General features: G+C 38.5%; 1 protein-coding gene across 2 annotated transcripts in view; it reads right to left on the bottom strand.

Annotated features, from left to right (window-relative positions):
- The window catches only part of TANK (TRAF family member associated NFKB activator), a 30584-nt gene extending 12630 nt beyond the window's left edge, over positions 1-17954 (bottom strand). The window contains exons 1-7 of one of the 2 annotated variants that reach the window (XM_075153080.1): positions 17845-17939; positions 17079-17212; positions 16666-16736; positions 13098-13244; positions 9797-9905; positions 8833-8945; positions 1248-1427 (exon numbers count right to left, since the gene is read on the bottom strand). In XM_075153080.1, the coding sequence (XP_075009181.1) occupies positions 1248-1427; positions 8833-8945; positions 9797-9905; positions 13098-13196 (501 nt within the window). In that variant the 5' untranslated portion in view covers positions 13197-13244; positions 16666-16736; positions 17079-17212; positions 17845-17939. Of the gene's footprint in view, positions 1-1247; positions 1428-8832; positions 8946-9796; positions 9906-13097; positions 13245-16665; positions 16737-17078; positions 17213-17844 lie in introns of both variants that reach the window. The other variant, XM_075153079.1, reaches the window with a different exon arrangement.
- Positions 17955-24115: the final 6161 nt, after the last annotated feature.

Genomic DNA, 24115 nt, shown 5'->3' with positions numbered 1-24115 from the left:
ATGAAAATATTGATCACAGGTTAGCATATTAATTTTGCTCTTCACTCTGATATGAATAAAAATGTCATGGGATCCTTCACCTAGTCCTTCTGGAAGCTCTCAAAACATTCACAAAACGACAAAAGCAATTTTTTACTGTTTGTGTGAATTCCTATTTTTAGTTTAACTTAGCAACTAAGGGTGGCATTCCTCTGCTCATACTCCTTTGAAAGGAAACTGGTTCTAAGAATATTGCTTGACTGTAATTCTGTTTCATCATGCAGAAGGTAAGATTATGTATTGTGTATAAGCTTGTTAGTGAGGTATCCAGCTATTTTAGCTCTTAAAAATAAATTTATTCACTGAAATTTTCAATGAACACATCACAAGCTAGTATGTCAAGAGTTCTAGCAGGTTTTTAAATAAGTTATTAACTTTGACTACCACCTTGTGGTTCACTCTAGTATTACATAGTTCTAAATCTGCCAGGCATTAAGGAAAGTTTTTATAGTAACCAGTCATTAAGCTGCAGTTCCACTAGATCTACATTACTAGATGGCCTGGGTAGTTCATACGTGCTCCAAATCAGACACAGAACTTGATCATATGTCTGCCAAATCAGCTGATTTTAATGATACATTGTTTATAATCACAGACCCATAGTCTACAGGTTTGTTTCACCTTGCACTAAAGCGCAACTCCAGCTCCTGTAGATACATTTGAGCTGCCTTATACCTAGCAACATGGGTTACAAGTGCTTGTTAAGTAAGTTAAGCAACGCTGAGGAAGTCTAATAGCAACAAGTCATGTGTTGCTGTGCTCCTACCCTTACCGACGTTCACTTTAAATTAGCTAGGTAAAATACGTTTACATGGTTAGATTCACATCGATGACTGCACTCTAGCTATCCCACAAGGACAGAATAGCACTTTGGATGCTATTAGGGTGGCATAAAAGTGAAAAAATCAACTCAATCTTGGTGAAAATTTCCAACTGAAAATTATAAAACAGAAACGCTAATCTCGAGTTTTCCCAAATACAAAAATTTTAATGACATAACATAATTAACACACAAACCGACCAGTATGTATTTAATAGTTTGGTGTTCCCTATATGCTTTATATGCTTTAACGATTTCCTAGTAATTATATAATGCTGAAATTTAAAAATGGTTTCTTAGAATAATTAGTATAAACATGTTTGAAAGAAGTAATAATTTACAAATGTTTGTTTTTTTCATTTTATCTCTACTTCGCTGCTTATCTTACCTCCCTTTTATATGTTGGCATCTGTACACCCTTTTGTGCTTCATCTAATTCTTTCAATTTGCTTTTCAGAGTTCTTATTTTATCTTCTTGGTTGGAAATAATAGATATAAGCTTCCTTTCCTTTTGATTGTTTTTGTCCTCAAGTTGCTTCAACTTCATGCTCTCACTTTCTAACTGTTCCTAAAAAATAATTTTAGAAACACCAGTACAATTAATAGAATTGAGGCTTGTGGAATATCACTATTCAGCAGTCTGGAATAAGCTAAATAAGGGTCAGTCTTATTTATTACGTTATTAATTTTAAACTGGTAGTAAAGACTTTCTACCACTACACATAGATGTAACTCATCATACATGATTATTCAAAACAACTGTATGTTCTGAATTTATGAAAGTCATACTAGTGTTTATAAAAAATGAAGACACTCTCTTGGTTCACTTACTACATCATTTACATTAACATTTTATGTACAGTATATTGTATGTACAATATATAAAATAATATTTCATTAATTTCAATCAATCTTAAAGAATTTTGAAGAAGGTGATATTCTGCAGCTATCTTAGTTTTTGAGCAGACCCAAGAACAGAACCATAGAATCACAGAATATCTCAAGTTGGAAGGGACCCATAAGGATCATCGAGTCCAACTCCTTGCTCCTCGCAGGACTACCTAAAACTAAACTATATGACTAAGAGCCTCATCCAGACGGTCCTTGAACTCTGACAGGCTTGGTACTGTGACCACTTCTCTGGGGAGCCTGTTCCAGGAACCGACCACCCTCTCAGTGAAGAACCATATCCTAATGTCCCATCTGAACTTCCCCTGATGCAGCTTCATTCCATTTCCTTGTGTCCTGTCCCTGGTCAGCAGAGAGAGGAGATCAGCACCTCCCCCTCTGCTACCCCCCTTGAAGAAGTCACCCCTCAGACTTCTCTTCTCCAAGTTAAACAAACCGAGTGACCTCAGCTGCTCCTCGTAAGTCTTGCCCTTGAAGCCTTTCACCATCTTGGTCACTCTCCTCTGACACACTGTAATAGTTTGATGTCCTTCTTATATTGAGGTGCCCAAAACTGCACACAGTGCTCGAGGCAGGGCCGCACCGGAGTGTGGAGTGGGACAATCACCTCCCTCGACTGGCTAGTTATGCCATGCTTGATGCACCCCAGGACACGGTTGGCCCTTTTGGCTGCCAGGACACACTGTTGGCTCATATTCAACTTGCCATCAACCCAAACCCCCAGATCTCTTTCTGTGGGGCTGCTCTCCAGCCTCTCATCCCCCAATTTGTATGTATAACTGGGATTACATTGCAAATACTGCAATGCTATAAAGATTTGTGAAATAAAAAGCAGTGGCTGGCCCCACTTTAACTACCCATCTGGTAATTCATGGAATTTTTATGTATGTGGGCTTTTGGGTGGAATGAAGAAGAATATAATGAACAATTTTTTTAATACACACAAAAGTCCTTGGATAATTTTCAAGAAACAACCTATGGTTAAAAACTGTGACTATGAAAACCTTATCATTTTCAGTTTATGAAATCTATAGAAACATTGATCTTGAACTGTATCAAGTGTCACAAAAAGTGGCCTGAAGCCCCATGTCTGTCTCTGCAAGAGAAGTAAGCCCAAAGGGTTAACTCTCCAAGAAGTAATGTAAGTGAAATGCAGTGAGATAGTCTGTAGACAGGTAGGGCAAGGTGAAGAGGAAAAAAGGAAATAAGTGCTTTGTCAAGAACATTTGTTTTATTTACAAACAGGACCTAAATAGGGTGAGGTTGTGCATTTGGAGATTAGGTAGGTAGGGGCTACTCGCCAGTGACAGCCATGTAGGGATGCGTCCAGAGCCAGTCTACAGAGACACTAGGTGGTTAAGCACGGATGTGTGCATATGCAGCTGACACAACAGTTTAGCCTCAGAAAGTTATACTAGCTGGATAAAAAAACCACAGAAAAATGTCTTTGAAGGCATTGGGTTTTTTCTTTAGTTTCAGTTGTGACTTTGAATAGTAAACCTACGATAAGAGCTTCAATGCAACTCCAGACTTGGGTGGTATCTCAGGGGTCCAGATTAAGCCTCTTCTGCTCAGTGGGTTCAAAACATGGTCTAAAAATGGGATGTTTCTATCCCAGCAAAACTTCTCTCTCACCATCATCTGCAGATCTTACATATCCCATTCTTTCAACCTTTGAACTGACAAAATGTTTCCGCTTTAGGTGTTGCTAACTTCCTTAATCCTAACCCTTCTTCCATGCTTTGCACTTCCGCCAGGTGGGGCGTGCGGAATATATGTATAGTCCTAAGACAGATCATGAAACACTTTCTATACTCTTCTATTGTGGAATCTGTATACATCATGGTAGATAAGAATCCAGTGAAGCAGATGAAAAAAAGAAAACAAACAGCAAAAGAGAAAAAAAGGAGAAAGATTTTTTGATACAGTTCTGGAAAAAAACAAACCAACAAGATGACTGAAGATTTTAGGCTAAAGAACACGTACATCATCTTCTGTAAATGATGCTACCACAGGTAGATTTCATTTTCTCAAATGGCACAAGAAGAACACTGGGAAGAATTACAGTACTATGAAGTACAGAAGGTTCAAAGCAAGTTAAGGAAGTATCTGATGAATGAGAAAAGACAATCATAGGGCCAGATGCTGGACACAGTTTTATAACTATATAGCTTTTCCATGTTTTTTAAGGACTACAAAGTCACAGTAGCTATAGTATGGGGAAGCGCTTTTTGCCATTCCAGGAATGGGAAGGCAGTGATATTCTATGGTGTGGGTTCACAGACCCCAGGCTACCACAGAGCCATTATTTGGTCACAGGGTTCCCAAACATTCCATGGTCAAATTCCATTTCCCATTTAAAAAGCCAACGGGACACAGCTTCTCCTGTATTTTCTTTTAAAAATGATTTGCTGGAAATCCAAACACCTGGGAAAAAGCTTATGTCAAACACAACACTTGCCCTTGGAGAACAACTCCGTCTTACGGACACTAAAATAACTCTTTCACTGAACCTGTGATACAGCATTGATCTGCAAAACACATAATTTATCTGTTTGGGACTATTACAGCTCCAAATAACATGTGGGCTTTCAAAAGCTTTCCGATAACGGGGAGCACTGCAGTAATGGCCAGTAGTTCTCTTCCATTTCTCCTACATTCTCCTGCAGGAACTGGGGACCAGATTTAAGCAAGCAATGAGAAAAGCCACATGGGAACCAATGTGAGAAGAGCCATGCAACATGTTGCAATGAAGATATAATCAGTACATACTGATGTAAATCATCATTCTTGTGCACCGTCAGGATATCACACCAGGAAAAACACTGGAGAAATGACTACACCTTTTGCGACCTTTGAATAATACAGCCCTTCATAGCTTGATGATCTTACAGTTTCTAATACTGACAGAGTTTGGGTGTTTGTAACAATATGGCAACATTTATAAACTGGCTGAAGTTTATAAAGCTAATGCCATGACAAATAAGTATGTCACACAGGTCATACCTGCTCAGTTAAGTACTTGGCCACACAATGGATCTTTTAAGCATGCTGGTATTAGCAGCCAGCAGAGGTTACATCTGTGTTATGAAAAGATCGATATCTTTTCTTTTGGAGAGGCTTTATAGGATCAGAGGATAATCAAGTTGGAAGGGACCTCAAGGGTTCTCTAGCTCTTAATCAAAGCAGGGTCAGTTATGATGTCTTATCAGGTTACTCAGTTTGGTCTGAGTATTCCCCAAGGAGGGAGACTGCACAACCTCTCTGGGCAACTTTTTCCAATGCCTGGCTATCCTCATGGTGAAAAGTTTTCCCTTATGTTCACTCTGAACCTTTCACGTTTCAACTGCCCATTGTGTCTTATCCTCTTGCCATGCACCACTGTTAAGAGCCTGGCTCCATCTGCCTGATAACCTCAATGTAGGTATTGGAAAGCTATTAGCTTCCCCTGAAGCCATCTCTTTTCCAGGCTGGACAAGTCCAGTTTCTGCAGCTTCTTCTCATGGGGTATGTACTCAAGCCCCCAACTATCTCAGCGGGGCCTCTGCTGAACTCGAGCTAGTTTATCAATGTCTTCCCTGTACTGGAGGTCCCCAAACTGTATATAGTATTCTAGATACAGTCCAATGAACGCTGAATAGAGGGAGATACGCGCTTCCCTGGGTGTGCTCCTGTTAATACAGCCCAGGAAGCTGTTGCCTGCTAGCATAAAATCATGAAATACAGCTTTCTTTGCATCAAAGATAGGAAACAAAGTGACACTACAGAAGCTGGTATTGACTGGAACACACAACCCTACAAGACTGCTGCAGTAGCTGCTCTTAGTTACTTAAGTCATTTTAGCACCATAATTTTGAGCATAAAGATGACTACCATTCATCTACCATTCCTCTGCTTATGTCCCGCACAAAAAAAGACTTAAACATTTACTGCAGGATGAACAGTTTTGTATAACATATGCATCATTCATTCCTGACACACAGTTTCCTCCCCTTTTCCACGGCACAAGAAATTCTGATCAACAAACTCCACATGGTGTTTAATACTGAGATTCTTGACCCAGGAAAATACGAACATGAGCATGTTTTCTTGTCACAGGTATTGACTTCAGCTTCATGTTTTATGGAGTTTACAAGGATTCTGATGTCTGACTGTACTAAAAATAACATGCAGAAGAAGCTTTACTTGACATTGTTTAATCTTGCTTACTAAGGTTTTCTGTTTGCTGGGCAGCTTTGGCTCTGAAACAGTAACTGGATCCACATTCTTCCTAGTTAATAAAGTTTAGACAGGCTCAAAAACAGGCAGCAATTTAGGTCTCTTTGGTCTCCTCAAGCAGGGGACTGAAAAAGTCTTATAATCTTGTATATAGTTTGGTACTGACCACCAAGCCAATCTGGTCCACTCACCTCTTTCAGTGAAGATGAACGTGAACAAAAAAAACCACAACATTTTTTGACACACTGGCAACAGAATTTGACAACAGCAGAACGTGGTTGAATATAATTGGAAAAATACAGGCTTTCAAATAGAATAATCGAGTTTCCAAATTTCAATAGCTGAAAAAGCCAATACCACACTGAATTAGATACAAGAAAACTATACTAGGTCAGTGACAGATGATGGATTTTTGGTCTAACAGATGTCAAAATATGATGTCTAGGGAAGAGTACAAGAAAACAGGAGGCATTCATGATACATCCTTTAATAAATTCCCACACCTTCTTAGTAATAGTTTCTGTATTTATTAACTCTCAACAGATTTCTCTTCCATGAAGTTGCCCAGTTTTCCCTTGAAACAGGAAGTTCCACTGGCTGACCACCTATCCTGTGAAGGATCAGCTCCTTTTGCCTTTTTTTTTTTTAAACTTTTACTTCATTTATTCAGAAAGACAGAGAAGTGGGAACTCTTAGGTTAACTTGATGTGATCCTGGTGATTTGCTACTGTTCATTTTCCCCAACTTGTTCCATACATTCATTCTATGCAGTTTACCTTTTTATCCCTCATACATCAAAAGTTCTACAGTTAAAAAGTGCAAAAATTGGCAGCTGCCATAAAAGTATATAAAGCGTTTATCACAAAAGAATTAATTTTCCATTATCTTCAACACGAAGTTGGGGTTATATGGTTCTCCTCTCCTGAGTTTGTTCAATAAAATGAGGACTTGTGTACGGAGACTGCTGTGTATCTCCACTCATAGCCAGCCCATGAATGGCATAGCCAAGACACAGCCAGAGCTAACCGAAGTGTGCGTACCTCTGCTGTGCTGTCTGGACATCTTTGTATCACTCTTCCTATGTCAGCAGAAGCTTACTTCCCTCCACCAAACATTAGGGTCCTCCTTATATCGGAAAGATGGTGCAAAGATATCCACATGACTCTGCAGAAGCCAGCCATGGTCCAATCAAACATGTTTTCCTCAAGCTCCAGGCTCTCAACACTGGGAGTAAGAGAGCTACGACATTCCCAATAACAGGAACATAGAGTAGGTTGGGTCAACCTGACTTTGCATGGGTTTAGATCTCTACTGATCCCCTCTGGAAAGACCTTATTTGTATAGCACTGTGCCTGGGTTTAAATGCAGACAGACTGTATAGTTGATAGTTGATTCTGCGTGGAATTATATCAGAAATATTTCTGTTCATGGCACAGATGAAGCAAAATCCAGATGAACTAGCTACTGCTGAGAGGTAACTGCAATAACTGACTACACACAAAAAAAATGCAGATAAAGACAAATAACTTACATTATTTGTAAGTTAAGAAAATAGCCCCTGAAATAACGATTCCAGCTTCTCATGCATTGTCTGTAATCTTCTGTATAGATCACATAATTTCCCAGTGTTTCCCCATGAGAAGAGCAGGTAACACAGCTTCCTTTCTCCTACTCATTATATAACTAAGTTACTTAAAACTATTGTCCTTGAGCATGCATTCAGAAACAAGACTATGAAATATTAAACTCCATATGCAACTGTAAGACATAATTTTTATCCAACTCAAGACAGAAATGCAAAAATATGCAAAGATGTTCCATCAAAGAATTAACCCTTCAGCTGTGTTGTACTCCAAATAAATGCAAAGATTAGGAAAGAAATGACATCTTGTAATTACAGATTCTAATGTAGAAAAATTATTTAAAGACCTTTTTTAAATAAAAAAGGTGTGTATATAAACGTTTGGTAACAGTACGTTTAAAATGTTGGCAAAGGCTTAGTCTCAAATGAGATTCCTTCAAGATAATTAAGAAAACATCAGTAATCCAATGAAATTATTTTTAAATTAACATTTCTGATAAAAAATGCATTTCTGTGAATTTAGCATAATTAATTTGTTTATAGCTCAGGTTTAGTAAACAAATCCTCAAATTAATTCTTTTTAAATCCAATGTCTGATTTTGTATAAGGGTCTTTTTACGACCCTTATAGGGTCCCTGCTATGGAGATTCATATTCAAAAATAAGACATTTTAAGTTAAAAGACAGTTTTCAAATGAGAACTATGCAACTTTGTGCATCTCTGTCACTGTCTTTGCTCAATATGCAAAATCCATTCAAGGTATTTCCCATCTATTCTGCACTATTGCTTTACTCTTATTCCTGTTACTCTCAACAAACAAATCATCAGTGTCTCCAAAGCAATGGTTAGTTCACTTTCCACTCCATCACTTTTTGAGTGCAGATTCTCCATTTCTTGCAAAAATACACTGCCTGGTTGCAATGTGAAAAGCTCTTGTGAGAGAAAGAGAAAGCCTCTTCTTGACCACTGGTTTTGGCAGGTTAAGAAATACATAAGCAAGCAAGTTCCTACTTTATGATCAAAACTATTCTAGGGAACTCAATGGCCAAGCAGCAATTGCACTGGGAAGGATCAAAGATAGATGCTTAGTTCACCTAAATAGACCGCAGTGGCACACCACTCATGCACTTTGGGTGAGGATCTTGTATTAGAAGAAGTGCAGTTCAAAGGCACCAGTAAAAATCTCACTTATCTCTTTAGGTTCTCATAGTATAATCACAGCACAAATGTGATCTTATGTGGAACATACTGCAGGTGATCATACCTTTAAGAGTTTTTCTCTTTGCTTTGCTACATTCAGTTTTTCAGAGAGCTGGCTGAAAGATAAGTTGGAGGTTTCAGTGTCTTCGTGCATCAGAATGTAGGGATGCACGTTACCTTAAAAAAAAAAAAAAGCAGCTGATTGTCAATGCATTTTCCCCCAGCCAGCTTCTAAGTACAAGCAAAACTAAAAGAAGCTAGGCTTAAATTAACTTCTTTATTTTCTTTGAGCAAGCCTTCATATTAAACAAGTAAGAGAAGCCCAATTCTGTGCCTAGAGACAATGGAGACTAAACCAGCAATAAAGAATGTACATGTACTCTTGAAAATAAAAGCCCAGCACTTTGCTAGTATTTATGAAAACCAGGAGTGTTAGGCTAGTGTGAATAAATATTTAATGAGCATGGCAGATTAACACATGGTTACTTTGACTCTTTTCTCTTATTTGTGTAATACAGTCAAACAGTGGAAAATTATCCATCAATGACTATTTGATTTGAAAGAGAATTACCTGCTCATAAAGCTTTGGTTATCCAATAAGACTACCATCACAACACTCATCTAACATAAAAGACATATAACCATAGCGCTCACATCTAGAACAACCTGAGCTAAACTTATGAAGAGATAATTGTAAAATTAATATGTAACAATTTTGTTTTTAATTCTAGTGAATGATTTGAATCCATATTTTCATAACTTTTATTGTACTTACACTTCAGTGTAAGCAGGTTCTACATCTAAAGAAAATCTCACCCTTTCTTGAAGAGGACAAAGAGAGACCTCAGAAGTGTTGCACTTTATAAATAGATTTTGAAACTGCACATTTGTGTTAACTCTCACATTCACAGAAAAGTATGAAACTGCTTTGAGAGATGTATATTGTAAAAACTGAAGCAGCAAAGTCAGAACTACTCATCAATGCAACGCAGCATAAAAAGATATAACGTGCAAACTGGAGTACATACCTCTATTAGCATTCAGAGCAGCTAACTGCGATTTCAGTTTTGTAATAATGCTGTTTTGAAGTTCTATCTTTTCCTGCTGTTCACATATTTGCTGCATGTAGTTTTCTGTCTGCAAATATAATTTAATTAGCATTAATCTTATTCTGTTTTGACTAGGGGTCTCCTATTCGGCATATAAAAAGCAGCTCTGATTTTTAAAGGTAATTGTAGTTGTGGACTTCTGTGTGAAAACCCAACTACAGTCACCTTTGGTAAGTCTGTGTTTTTGAGACTGCCCTGATTAGAAAAGGTATTATAGGAAATAAATCCTGATTTTCAGTAGCTGTTTCAACTGTGGTAGTTGTAAAGGATAGGATAACTTTTCAGTAAAGGATTCTTCATTTGCAGCCATAGAACACATCAGGTTTAAAATCAGAATTTTAATATTCTTCAGAATGCTGGTCAGTTAGTTTATCTACAGAAAGATGTAATCTTTTTCCCCCATATTTTCTAACAAATAAATGATATAAATATAGGCTTTCAAAAAGATAGATTTTAAACGGAAAACAACAACATTGCTTATTCCATACCACAGATATTTTGTAAATAACTTTAATTGCCTGTTCCTTTCAATGTAGTAGACTTGTTTTTCTAACCTAGAAAATGGGGGGGAAGCAGGGGGGGAAGTAATGAAGCAGCCCCATTCTTCACCTAGCCATACTCCATCTCATGCTATAAACAGGCCATACAGAGCCTAATAAGACTGCTCACATTTCACCGAAGTGTATAAATATTCTTAGACAGTCAGTTAATTGAACAAATGGTCAGGTGGCAGGAAGAGGCTAATATTAAAAAACTATTATTTCATTAGCACATGCCTAATGTTGAAGTCACAGTAGTGCTAAAAACAAGCAAGAAAACTTGTGAGTCCCAGCAAGGAAACTTACAGGAATGCACTGAATTTTTCTTAAATTAAGAATATGTCTATTAGTGAACAGGTCATGACCTGGAACAAGACTAGGCATTGTTTTCATGTGTATTCATAGTTTATCCATACTGCTATGTAATTCTCAAATCTCAGTCACATTTAAATTCCACACCCCCCTACTGCCCAGTGTGTTTGCCTGTAAAGCAGGCAGGAAAAAAATCTACAAGCAAAATTTATTTTAAAAGGCCAGGCAGTAGTTGTATTATGAGAGTTTATTTTAAAAAAAAAAAAAAAAAGGTGATCAAAGAGCAGTACACTCCAGCAGCTATAAGAGACCTCATGAAGCAGAAAAATCACTGAGAACCAAATTGAAAATGTACAACAGCAATGTCTTGTCAACACTTCTGTACAGAGCACAGACATGACAGCTAAAACAGACAGAAGAGAAGATGCTTTTGACAGCCAGTGTGCACAAATTATTCCTTGAGTCAGATGGCAGCAACAAGTTACCAACTAGAAGATCTGCATGACAACCAACCATCCATCTGTATCAAACACCATCTGGCCGAGATGACTCTGGCTTCTGTGTGCTTGACATGGCTCCCAGCTCTAGAGACTGGCAAAACAAGTGGCCTATCGGTAACTTAAGTAGTAAACTGTTAACAACAGAATGGTGGACAATCCAACAATGTGTGAAGGCCACACAACGAACAGAAGAAGTTACTAGAGTAAAGCACTGTACAAAGGTCATTCAAAAACCAGGAGTTTGGTTAAAAAACCTGAAAAACAACACAAGTAAAAACCTGCCAACTAATTATAGTATCAATTCTTCTTGAAAAAATACTTTTGTTCTCTTTTGAAGTCATGAAATCCAACTACTGAAAGTTGGATTACGACAAAGATTTGAACTGGTAGTAATCCTTTACGAAAGGCTTTCGCTTTTAATTTCTGAACCTGAGAAAATACAGAGAGAAATCTTGCAAGCATTTAGTTCACTTAACACTGATGATCTCACACACTTCTCTGGTTTTCTTCCATAGACTTTAGAAGGGCTATCTGACCTTGTACTTGATGTCTTGTTTCTTGGGCAGAAGTTTCTTTCATGTACAATTAGATGACCCAGGAGTGTTAACGTGACTGGTTTTCCTTCAAATAATCAATTGTTCATCATAAAAGACAGAATTTAAAAGATTCCAAAACATTCTAAAAAGTGTTGCCTTTTGTTAAGTTAGTTGCAATTTCAGCACAAACTGTATTGACACGCTATTTGTGCTTATTAAGTACAGAAAATGCTACAGATTTGCACCAGCACTGCTGCAACAAACTATGAATGGAGATAGACTGCACAGTGGATGACTGCACACATGACTGACTTGATATCTTTTCTGCAGTGCCTTGGCTAGTTTATTTTGCCATACAATGGGATGGCAAGATTGTGCCCAGATATCAGAATATTCTCTAGTAGACCTTTCCCTGCTCCCAATTCTACTACTGCTTCCATAACTTGACACCAAGTATGGTTCATCTGCCCCTGAACAAAGTCCCGGCCTACCAGTTCTATGGAAGTATCAGAAAGTCCTGTAGCATCAAAAACATTCCAGCCTTCCTATAAGTGACATTCCATTGCTGGCCAGAGCCAAAGACCAAAACTGATAGCTTTGCAATATGCTGCCATACATGATGAGAAGTCCTAGAACAGTTTTGGCTGAAGTAATGCATTCTGCAACAGACTAAGTAACAATTCAGAGGTGCTCCTTACTGGTCAGAATGCCTCTATAATCCTTCTGTTACTTCATAATTAAAGAATAATTGTATAGATGATTATTTTTAAAAAATCAATCTTATTCTAATAATTTTAAGGTAAGTTTGCTGTAAATGTTTTAACACACAAACTCTGTTGTCCTAATAGCTTGCACGGTGCTTAACATATTAGAGTCTTTGACCCTTACATCAAGTAAACTAGTAATTCACATGGCATATCTTCCTATTAACACAAAAATGATTTAATTTAAGCTATTTACATTAATAATTTAAAAAATAATTTTTAATAAAGCAAATTAAATTTCAAAAAGTACTTCATTAAAGCTAGGTAAATTTTACATACATCTTTGCTGTTTACATTAAAAGACTTCATTAATCCTCCAAAACGGACAACACTTTTCTCACCTTTAAAACTACAAAAAAATTAAAGGTCAAAAACCTGAAACGCACCTACTACATTCACAGCTTAATGAGTTACTCTGCAGTGTACTGCCCTGGTTTCATAACAGCAATTTCCAACTTTAACAGATGCACTGACATGTGCATAGCTAAAGTGAAACTGAAATCTACATGTACCACAGTCCTCCATGGGAAGGATGGCTTTAAAGGTACAACTCAGAACCCAACACATACTTTTTGCTGTAGTTCTTTCACAGCGTGGTCCCTATCCATGCATGCTTGTCGATAGGCTTCATAAGCTTTGTTAAGCTGCTCTCCAATGTTTTTATCCATAATTCCCAATGTTGTTTCATCACTGAAAAGATGGTCAAGTTAACAGACCTGAAAAGTAATCAGAAGGAAAAAGAGAAAATGCTAAGAAACAGAAGTATGTAACTAAAAACATATATAACATGACTTGTATTAATATCAAATTGAACTAATATGTGCAGTATGTTTGAGCATTAACTCACATAACAGTTTGAACTATAGTTCTGCTCACCTCAACATTTAATTTTATGTCCAAGGACAGGTTTAAACAAAAGCCACATAAAAGCAGGTTAACTCTGAATCAAATTCCGGATGTACAGAATGTATAAACGTATGAGACTTAAAATTGGTGCAGATCACCAGTTACCTGATTTTATGACATTTCCAACAGTTTAATGTTTACTCAATTGTGAAATAACAGATGGCATTAAAAAACAAAAACAAAACAAAACTCAGCTTTTGGCATTAAGCAATAAAAAGATAAAAGCTCAATAATATTAGGTCCCATGGACCTATCCTATTCTATGCCTTATTTGAAAATGGCAACACAAGCAACGCTACAAGGTGAATTAAAACATCTTTTGTCTAAAAATCAGTAATACCAAGCAGTAAGAATTAGCAAGACTCAGACCTTTTCACACAATACTATAAACTTTCTACACTTTGTGAACAATTTCAATGACAATTCCTGAAACTACAGCTCATGAACTTTGACAAAACCCTATTAAATGTCACAGACTTCAATTTCAAGACAGAGTGAACTTTGCAGACACAGGTCCTTTGCTTCTATAGTAATATATAACATGAATTTTAAGATCAAAATTTATTGTAATGTAAATACAGTAGAGGACAGGTTAGCGAAGTCTCAAAAAAAAAACCAAACCCCAAAGTACCAGCATTAAGAAAAAAAATGAAAGCAGTAATTCACATCTCCTCTCCCGATATTTAAAGTGTGGTTACCTCACAGTACACAGCATGGACAGCCACTATCATCTCTCATTATCTTCTGGGATTATGCATAAACCACAGATACTACTAAGGAAAGTGGTGCAGTCAGAAGAGGATAAGACAAGCAAGAAGGGTATGAAGATAACTTGTCTTGGACCCCTGGTCAAAATTCTAAGGATTGCAGCTAGAAGCTTTTGTTCATGTTTTCTTGCTCTTGAATATCTTCCATATCATAGAGCCTGAATACAGAAATGTGGTTTGACTTTCCTAGAAGGTGCAACAGACTACTGCATGGATGTCGCACCTTTTTGTCCTGCAAACTTTATTTTCATGATGTGTGCGTATTGCAAAAGCAATTGTATCTCAACTCTGGCATGGCTGTACTTTAATAGTGGCAAAGTGAATTCTTTTACAGCTTGGAATCATTTAGGGATCCTTTGATGTAACAAGTATTACTGAAATCCAAGTTTATAAGTTTTGTGTAAAATGCCTACATTGTTTCATATGAAAGGTTGTTGTTGTTTTTTTTTTTCCTAAACACCAGTTCAGTAGTTTATAATCTCAGGTTCACGTATACTGTCTCAAAGTAACACTGTTACACAGTGTAACAGCCTGTAACAGGAACAGCCTATTAGTAACACAGGCTATTTCATCTACCCCCAGCCTCCCCTAACTGGAATATTCATTCTAATACCTGGGGCACATCTTTAAATAAATGGGTAGGCTTTTTTTCAGTTTCAAATGAAGGATTGTTTTATGTAATTCAATGAATAAAATCAGCTATTACAGCTGACTGCAGGGGTGGCTACTAAACTGCAGAAGGGTATTGTTATGGCTGAAAGTGATTGAAAGTGTGCTCTCACATTCTTTAAAAAGTTGCAGAGTTTGCACCAATGTTGATTTTGTACTTTTCTGGAACTCTCCAGAGACACTTGTAACAATTTACCTAGTAAATGGCAATGTCCTGTACATATAAAAGGTAACTTCAAAAAATGAGTGAGTGCAACAGGATTTAAAAGACTATGTTCAGCTTCTAATAGAGGGAATGGGTTTCAGCTCCATGTGATTCATACTTCATAGAACATGAAGGCATTAATGCAAATTCAAATCTGAACTTGAAAAATACTATTTAAAATTTATATCTAACTTCCAGCCTTTTACTTACTGATTGATTGAGACTGGGAGCATTAACAAAAAGTTCTGCTCTTATCTGGACTGCTGGTACCAAAAGTAATTGATCCAATAGGCAGAATTGTAGCACTGCACCCAACTTTCTACTTGGTAGGGAAAAATAAGAAGAATGGTAGCTAATTTACAGGTAGCTCCCTAAAATCCAGACTCCATGCAGTAAGAAAGAGGCAATAAAAGTCATTACTAGTGACACTTTATGATGGAAATGTAACTAGAAGAATTGGTCCTATATTCCTCCATACCCTAGACACTCATTTCTGCTTCCACCTCACCCTTCCCTTTCTTCCAGCCTTACTGTAAACCGTATCAGCAAACCAATCCAGCTTAAAACTAAATGCTAAAGCTATTTTTGCTGCGTTAGTTTTAATGCAGATCAGCTCCACAGACCACTTCAAATGGCATGGTAACACAAGGAAGCCAGCACAGGAGCAGAAAATATCAGCAAAAGGCAGACAGAACTCCTGTGTTCAACGGCAGCATTGGCTTCGAAATTGTAACATGAAGTCACGGTTACGTAACAGTGATGTAAGTCTGCACTGCCACAGAAAAGGATACTCCTGCCTTCCCCCATCTCTGGCCATGTATTTTTGCCAGTTGTACCGGTATTAGCATTTCTATGCTACACAGTTGGATATGCCAAAGTAGCTCCCTACTTCCTCAAAAAAGCAACAACAACCCCCCCCAAAAAACAACCCCAAAATTAAAACTGGAGCTAGCTCACTGCGAGGCTGCTGGAGCACTACTACCAACACAAAGAGGCAGTGGGAACAGGAGACTAGCCGTGGGCAGGACTGCAGCAGTCTAGATTTAGATTGGATTAAACTACTCTGTAGTCACACCCTGAATTGCATGCTGCTGGAATAAATAACTGCTTCTTATTTTATCTATTTCATATCCAGAACTCCTTGCAGTTAGAAAAACTGGCTCCTTTTACTGCTTCTCCTCCATAGGCATCAATATTTATCAGGGAATTTGCCAACTGTTCCTTGTCATTTACTCTTCTCCCTACATCCAGTTAGGAGGAAAAAAAACAACCCAACCACCCTAAAATAAAAAAAAAAACCAAACCCAATCCCCAAAACAAATATCCCCACTATTTTAATCAGGCTTAATTACGCTGTGTCCATACAGCAACTGGAACATATTCAGCCCAAAGTTGACAACCCTGATCTTTAGCAACTGACATTCTAGATATTCATTAGATCCTAAAGACTTTCACAATTATTAACAGCAATATGTAGTCAGAACAGATGCAACAATACAAAATGCTGCATTTATTCTAACACGGACAGAATTAGAGAAAGAGATTAGCTCCAGAGTTTGTCTGATGAGGGGATCCTGCAAATGTGAGTACCTGTGAGTGTTGTGTTGCCGGAGCTATGGCAATGAGAACTAGAATTTCATCACTGAGTAGAGACTTGAACACTGGAAAAAAATTGTTGTAAGACAAACTTAAGTAAACAAACCCAATGAAACCTGCAGATGCTCTTAAAATAGTTGCTTCAAATGAGAAACATTTTGATGATATAGGTGGGGAAAAAAAAGCAGCAATAATACGAATTTTCTATAAGTCAAATGCCAAAAAAACCCCAACACAAAGATTAGCAACATACTGCTGTGTACATCCTGAAATCCCAGCTCCACAGATCACTAAAGAGGCACATTTTGAGTTTTCACAGTGCCTCAGAAAACACCTTAAAGTCTGAAAAAATAAGGTTTTAGCTGATTATGTGTATATAGACATTCATTCACAATACACATGCCTACCTCTCATAGGTTCATATGAGAACATAGATGCCATCCAGAAGCAAGTACTTCTCTACATATTTCTGCTTCCAAAACAGCTTCTTCAATGGAAATATTTTGTAAGTTACACTGCCATCATCTTGGGAATTGGAAACCTGTTGAGGTAATCATGAGAAACTGGGAGCTCACTGCGCTTTCACTTTGGTGTGGTTTTTTTTTTTTTTTTTTTTTCCTCCCTAGTGGACAAAATTCCTGCTTTGCCCGACTGCGGGAAAAGTCGGAAACCCAGTAGGAGCCCCTAATGCCACACCAGCCTTACAACTCGGAGCGCAGACAGCCCCTCTCCGCTCAGGGAAAGAGACGGCGATTATTGGAGAACTGGGGTTTTACACCCCCCGCCCCCCCGCGCTGTTACTGCCCGTGTTACAGTACACCTCTTTCTGCTCCTCCGCTCCCCGCCGCGGGCGATCGCCACCCGCGGGCAAGCCCGCTGCCCCGCGGCCCTCCCGGAGCGGCGGCACCCGCCCGGTCCCTGCCGCAGGCACCGAGACCGCCTCCGCGCGCAAACTAGGCGCCCCCCGCCTTGCTCCCGAAGCCGGGCAAAGCGGCGCCGGCGGGGGAACCGGCGTCCCTAGGAGCGGATGGCGGAAGCGCGGGGGGGCCGAGGGCAGGGGCGGCCGGGCAGCCCGCCGCCAGCGCCACGGCCCGCACCCCAGACCCCTGGGCCGAGCGCCCGCCGCTCCCTGCGGAAGGGAGACGAGCAGTTTTAAAAGCGACTCCGACTTACGAGCGCCTCACGGAGCCCACGGCCGCTCCCGGCACAGGGCGCTCGCTCCTGTCTGAGCACCTTAACCCAGGAACCAGAACCGACTTCCTGTTGTGCCTCTCCCCGCCCTGTGACGGGCGCCGTGGCGCTGCCCGCTCCGCCGGTCGGGTCGGGGCAGCGGCCGCCAGAGCCGCCGGGCGCCGCTATCAGGCGGGGGCAGCGCCGGGCTGGAGGCCAGGCACAGCGCTTCCCTGCCGCCGCCGCTCGCCGCCAAGGCAGCACAAAGCTGGCCTCTCCGGCCCCGCGCAAGGATGAGCGTCTTTGGGCTCTCCTCCGTCTGTCTTGCGATGCCTTTTCTGCCAGGCTGCAGCCAGGCATCCCCCTCAAACAGGGTCTGTGCTGACTTCCACAGGTCCCTTCTTATTTTAGTCTTTCTATGATTCTGCGTCATTTGTAAATAACAGTACTTATGTTTGTAACATAATTATACTTTTCATGCCCAGACTACTTTCTGTTTAAAGGGTTTTTTACTTTTATAGGTTACTAAGGTGGCATTTTTTTCCCTGCATTTGATTCATGCAGGCAATGAATTTTATAGATAAGAATATAATGGAAACACAGTTTTAATTTTGCTACTGCTACAAGCCCTTCTCTCTTTAGGTCACATGTATGGTACAACTTTTTTCCTGAAGGTGTGTAGGAGGGTGGGAGTTGGTGGGAGAAAATGAGGCGTTTCTTACATACTTGCACAGGGTACAGTCACAGAGCTAGTGGCAGAGAAGCATTACAGATTTTGAATTAACCTCGGCCGTGGTGAAAATATCCGCACAACCAGGCTGTGGTGTTTCTTCTGCTAGAGCAGAACTTTTCCCTTTGCCCGCTCACAGATCAGAACCTGTTTTCAACTATGGCAACCTTACCCACCCTGGCTGTGTGCCCTTGGAAGCCTGAGGACTGAGCTCAAATGTAGCCACAGGAAGAGTAGCCAGGTGGTGTTCTCTGTACTCCCTTGAAGGTTATTTCTATTATAATTTACCTTTCCTGCTAAGTCTTTCACAACTCTTCTGGTCTGTTTTGGCCTGTACTAAGACTAAAGAGACTTACAGGCAGATAGTTTAATGAGCCAATAAGTATACTTTCTGGTTAGCCACTTTTAAGAACTTTAGGTAAGGTTCTAATGAACTATTAAGGTTCAGAGCGGGTTTGCTCTGTTAGCATGTTTCCAAGAAAGGGGGATTCACTTTCCTCTTTCAGAGACAGAGTTTGAGACATCCAAGTTAAGGTTTCGTTCAACCAGGTCTTTAAAAAACAAAAGGCAAAAAGAGGCTATTGTTTCTTTTTTAGTTTCTACATTTTTTATTTTTATTCAGGTTTGCCAATAGTTCTGCACTTAAAATGGTAATGGATATCTCAGTAACTGAAATAAAACCTGCAATTCTTAAGTTCAGATCAATGTATGTAAATATAATTTAACTGACGCTATATTTAAAAAGGGATAATATGCAGAAAAGTACAAGGAGGTGTTATCTGATGATAAACATGTATCAACTAAGATTATGGCTACCTGAATTTGAACAGAGCCATAACATATATACCATCTCTGAAACACTATCATTGCATATTAGTTGTTTATTAAATAAAAGTTTGTTTATTGAATTCTAGAAATGTACTTAATGTGAATTTGCTGTGAAGGTTTCAAACCCAACAAAGCAAAACTGACAACTGTCTACAAACACGACTTTTCAAATCACATGCATTATTCTCTTAGTAATTTATCAGTAATATTCTTTCACAATAAAGCACAAGAGAAGCTGGTCTTTTCTCTATCTTCATTATTTAGTGTTTTTTTCTTTACCACATTTCCTCCCCAAATACAATAAGATGTATGTTACAAGCTTTACAGTCACCCATCTTGTCTTCTTAGAGACTTCCAACCCTTTGAATAAATTGTTAAATAGAAGAAAAGAAAAATACCTGGGAAAATAATACAAAACCTATATTGTGTAGCCAACTTGATCTCTAACTTTGATCTTTTAGAGTGGTTTCTGCTTTACAGTCAGTTATTTTTTGTCCTTTTCTTCCTCATCTTGCTTTCTTTTTCTCTGTTTTTCTGCTTCCTCCTCTTCAGTCTCTCTATTTCCTTCCCTACAGCTATTCCAGTAATGACTTTCTGTATTTCCATCCCACATCAGTATTTCACATTTTTATGTCATTGTTAAGGCAGAATTGCTTTCCTATATGTAGTCTTCACAAGATAACTGGGAAGAACGAGCATATATCAGCATAGTTAAAAATAATATAAGATTTTAAGAATCTGCTAATCTTAAAAACGTTTGCAAACCACTCATCTAGAGTTTGGGAGTGGTGGTGAGGAGGTTCATGTCTGCATTATTTTATTTCACTTTGTCTTCAGACTCGGAGAGAGTCTTATTTTGACTAATTATACTTAGAAACATTTTGGGGGGGGGGGGAATTAGCAAGTTGATACTTTCTCAGAGTGAAAATTCAAAAGTTTGCTCTGAGTGGGTGAAGCAGTCTGTTTAAATACCTCACATCATCTGTATACAGTTTACTGTTTGACATTACTTCCAAAACGGTATTTTAACAGGAATTTTACTTAGTCTTTACTGATGTGTTAACAGTGTGCTCATTGGTTAAACTGCACTGAAGTCTCTGGAGGAACTGATTGCTTTTAAGGTAGGCTTGTGGTGCAGCAGTTGCCAAAAGGCTGTATTTCAGTAAAGGTTTAAATCTGATTCCTTTATGCAATTTTGAGCTTATAAATACAATTGGTTTCTACCAGCTGTCAGAAAGAGGTTAAATTTTTCTTGCAACTTCTTAATGTAGCCATTCGTTCAGACACTAGGTGGCTCACGTCAGATGTTTAAACCTTTCCCAGAACTTTTGAACTGTGGTCCCAAAGGAATGTGTGGCACTGTGCTGGGTGCTGAGTCTGTGCTACTCTATGGTGTTTCCCCGTTCTTTCAATAGCTTGTTGTTGTTGTTGTTTTAACAAAATAAAAAGCGTATTTTGCTCTTGAAATGCCTTTCCTGGTCAGAAAAGGAGAATTGTGGATTAATTTAGACTGAATGTTGTTGTTCCACAGTAAGAAGGAAGGTGAGGCTGAATCTTTTTATTTTTCTTCCAACAGCAAGAGTAGTTAGTTGATGAGCTGGTGGAAACCTTAGTATATGCAATGCCAATAAGGTATGTATTTTGCCTATAGATTGTAACAGACAAAACCTGGGTTCTAGAAGCTAACTAAAGAATATTTAATCAAAGTGCAAGACATACAGACTTGGTGCACTATAAGCAACATAAAAGTAGTGTTAGTACACTTACAAAGTTTGTAGCTCATGTTGTACTTTTTCTATATATCTGAATGCTGAAGTTGATACGTATAATTTACTCATTGTCTTTACAAAGTGTAGAAACCAAAGGTTTGGATTTTCTTTTCTCATCTCTTTAGTAACAGTATAGGCAATTTTTATGTTGCCTGGGAGGAGTGTCAACAGGATTATGAAATGCGGTTCTCTACTTCAGTACTGCTTATGACTAATATTAGCTGGGAACTTCCACTGAGAAATACCCAACTGAAGAACTTCCTTAAATGCAACTGCAAGCAGACAGTCGTTCTGTGAAGCAGACTTTAGCAGAAACAGCCTGCAAACTGGCTTTGAATCCAGTGCAACATTCCTTATTTCCGTAAGTGATATCAATGATTTCTGGAGGCTGACTGCCCTGGGAAAAGGGAGCAGTGCATGAACAGGCAACCCTGCATGCTTGGGAACATTTAACATACATAGCAACTATTGTACCAAATATAATACATACTTTTTAACATGTTGCGAAGAAAAAGCCAGTGATGATAACGACACCAATATAAAGTAGCAACAGCTTTGTAAAACTAACATTATTCATCTATATAGAATGTAACCTGTGTTACATATAGAGAGACTGCAACAAGATGGAGGGTGAAATACTTCTTAGTGAAGAATAGCCAATCCACTGATTCTTAGTTAAGCTCCAAAGGAACTTAATTATGCAGACCCTTTAGCTCTGTTTAAGTTTTATCCTTATTGTGTATTCTCCCCTCACCCCCCAAACCACTGTATAGTGAAACTGAGTTTCTGTAGAACAACGTAGGGAAAACACTTACCTTGGAAAATTCGTTTTCTCTAGCATAAGTGCCTTTTTGCCATAGAGACTAGTATTCAGGAGATTTTACACATAAGCATTAATTCCTTAGACCTGTCAATGTGAAGAAGTGAGATATTTTGATATCAACTACATTACATAGGCCTTCTCCCTCTGTTCCTTGTTAAAATTCAGTAAATCTTGGTAGCTGATTTAGATAGAGCTACATTATATTCAGTATCTAATGTAAGAAAACGTGATTGATATAAGGAGCCTATGCACTACTTGTTGAATGTTCTTTGATCCCAACCCTTTATTCAGGCTGTCAGTGTGGAGTAAGAGTGGAAGAAGTCAAAGAAGAGATGTATTTGAAATAACACATTTCATTTCTGGGATCTTATGACCTCTTTTCCTCTTCTGCAAAAAGGGGGGTTATATAGTGCAGCAAGATCACAGATTCCATGGTATTATTTTTGTTTCTGTAGTCTCATAAAATTCCAAAGGTTGGGGAAAAGGAAGAGACAGGTGTTGATGCAAAGTCGTAAGTTAATGGACCTGTCTTAGTATACCTATGGAACTTCTTGTCAAAACTGTTCAGGACGCGAAAATTTGGGATGTGTTCAAGGGGAGATTGGACAAGTAAATACTTGAGAGCGTCACTGAGGGAAACTAAAGAGGCAGGCAGCATCAATCTCAGGAAGTTCTCTGACCTGAAAATAGCTGGCAGCTGGGAGAAGACTCTGAGGAAGTATTACATATGCTTGCCCTGTTCTTATTCTTCCCAGGTCATTGATTTCTAGCCACTGCTGAAGAGAATACGGGTCTGAACCAACGTGGCATATGTTCTTATGTTAATGACTTCATGCTGATACAAATGTGTAGGAATTTCTCTACATTAAACAATCTCTTGTAAAAGACAGGATGCTGTAGAAGGATAGGGAGCATTACTATTGCAGAAGCTCCAAAAGATCTTGGAACATCCATTCAGAATTATTTCTTATTATTTTAGAATATCCATTTGAAAGATAAAACCTTTGAACTGGTTTATTAAAGATAATCAGTGAATTTTATCTGGTTTCTGAAAAGACGCTGTCTATATTTTCACTACGTTTACAGTTAAATTGTGATGACCAACAGATCAGCTGCATAATATCATGGCTTTCATTGTTAGTAATCATTCTAACTGCACACAAAGCTTAACAGAAGGTATGTCTATGTAAATACACAGCAAGGTAACCTTCTTGATTGGTGGATTGTAAATAGATCTTGAGAAAAAGGCCTCACAAAGAGTAGTGGTTAGAGTTTTTTTCCGTTCTTTAGCTGGTGACAACCTCTAACCATTTAATGCAGTTTACTTAGTGCAGGAGTTTTGAACTGGGTCTCCATATACACCGGTTAATGTTGTCCTAATTAAAAACTGTACAATGGAATAAACTTTGCAGGCTTCCTCCTAAAGTAAAATTTATAGGGAAAGCTAGTAAAATGCTTTGATTCTGTTTCATTTTTTAAGGAAAACACAAATCCACTTTAATTATTTTTACAAGATGATAGAGCAACTGAAAAGATATCTATAACTTCCCTGACACGTGGAGTTGGTATACTTCCTTTCAACATTATTTGATTGTATGTTTTAGTGGAATTTGAAAATAAATAGTTCTGTTTCTTTGCACAGTGAGAAAATATTTTTGAATGATTCATCTCTGCAGTCTTTTTCTTGTTGATATAGTTGTTCCAGCTCCTCATGTTAATTTTTAAATTGTTTTATAAATGAAAAGATGGCTTTGTGACTTCAACAGAGTGCTTTTCTTGATTCTTAACCATAGTCATCCTATGAGAGTTTGGTGGGTCTAAGCTTGACTAATTAGAGGTGTAAGACAAAATAAGATGCTCAGATGAGTGTTTCTGTAAATCTTACAATGTACCATTGCAGTGAAGTTCTATAACCAAGTAAACCAAAAAGATTTGAGGAGTCATTGAGCAGTCAGGCTGCTCAAGTTTTAACTAAAATTTCTTGATATCTACATGCACCAAAGATAAATCAGCAGCTGTGCCTGCTGAATTTTATGATAAATCTTTCCCAACTTTAAGCAAAGAAAGCTTGAAGCTGTGTGCTGTATAGTGGCTTACAGCATGTTGACACTGTGCTTGGTTGAA

The sequence above is a fragment of the Calonectris borealis genome, chromosome 6, assembly GCF_964195595.1.
Source record: "Calonectris borealis chromosome 6, bCalBor7.hap1.2, whole genome shotgun sequence".
NCBI classification, from domain to species: Eukaryota; Metazoa; Chordata; class Aves; order Procellariiformes; family Procellariidae; genus Calonectris; species Calonectris borealis.
This window is presented reverse-complemented; position numbering and strand designations above follow the sequence as displayed.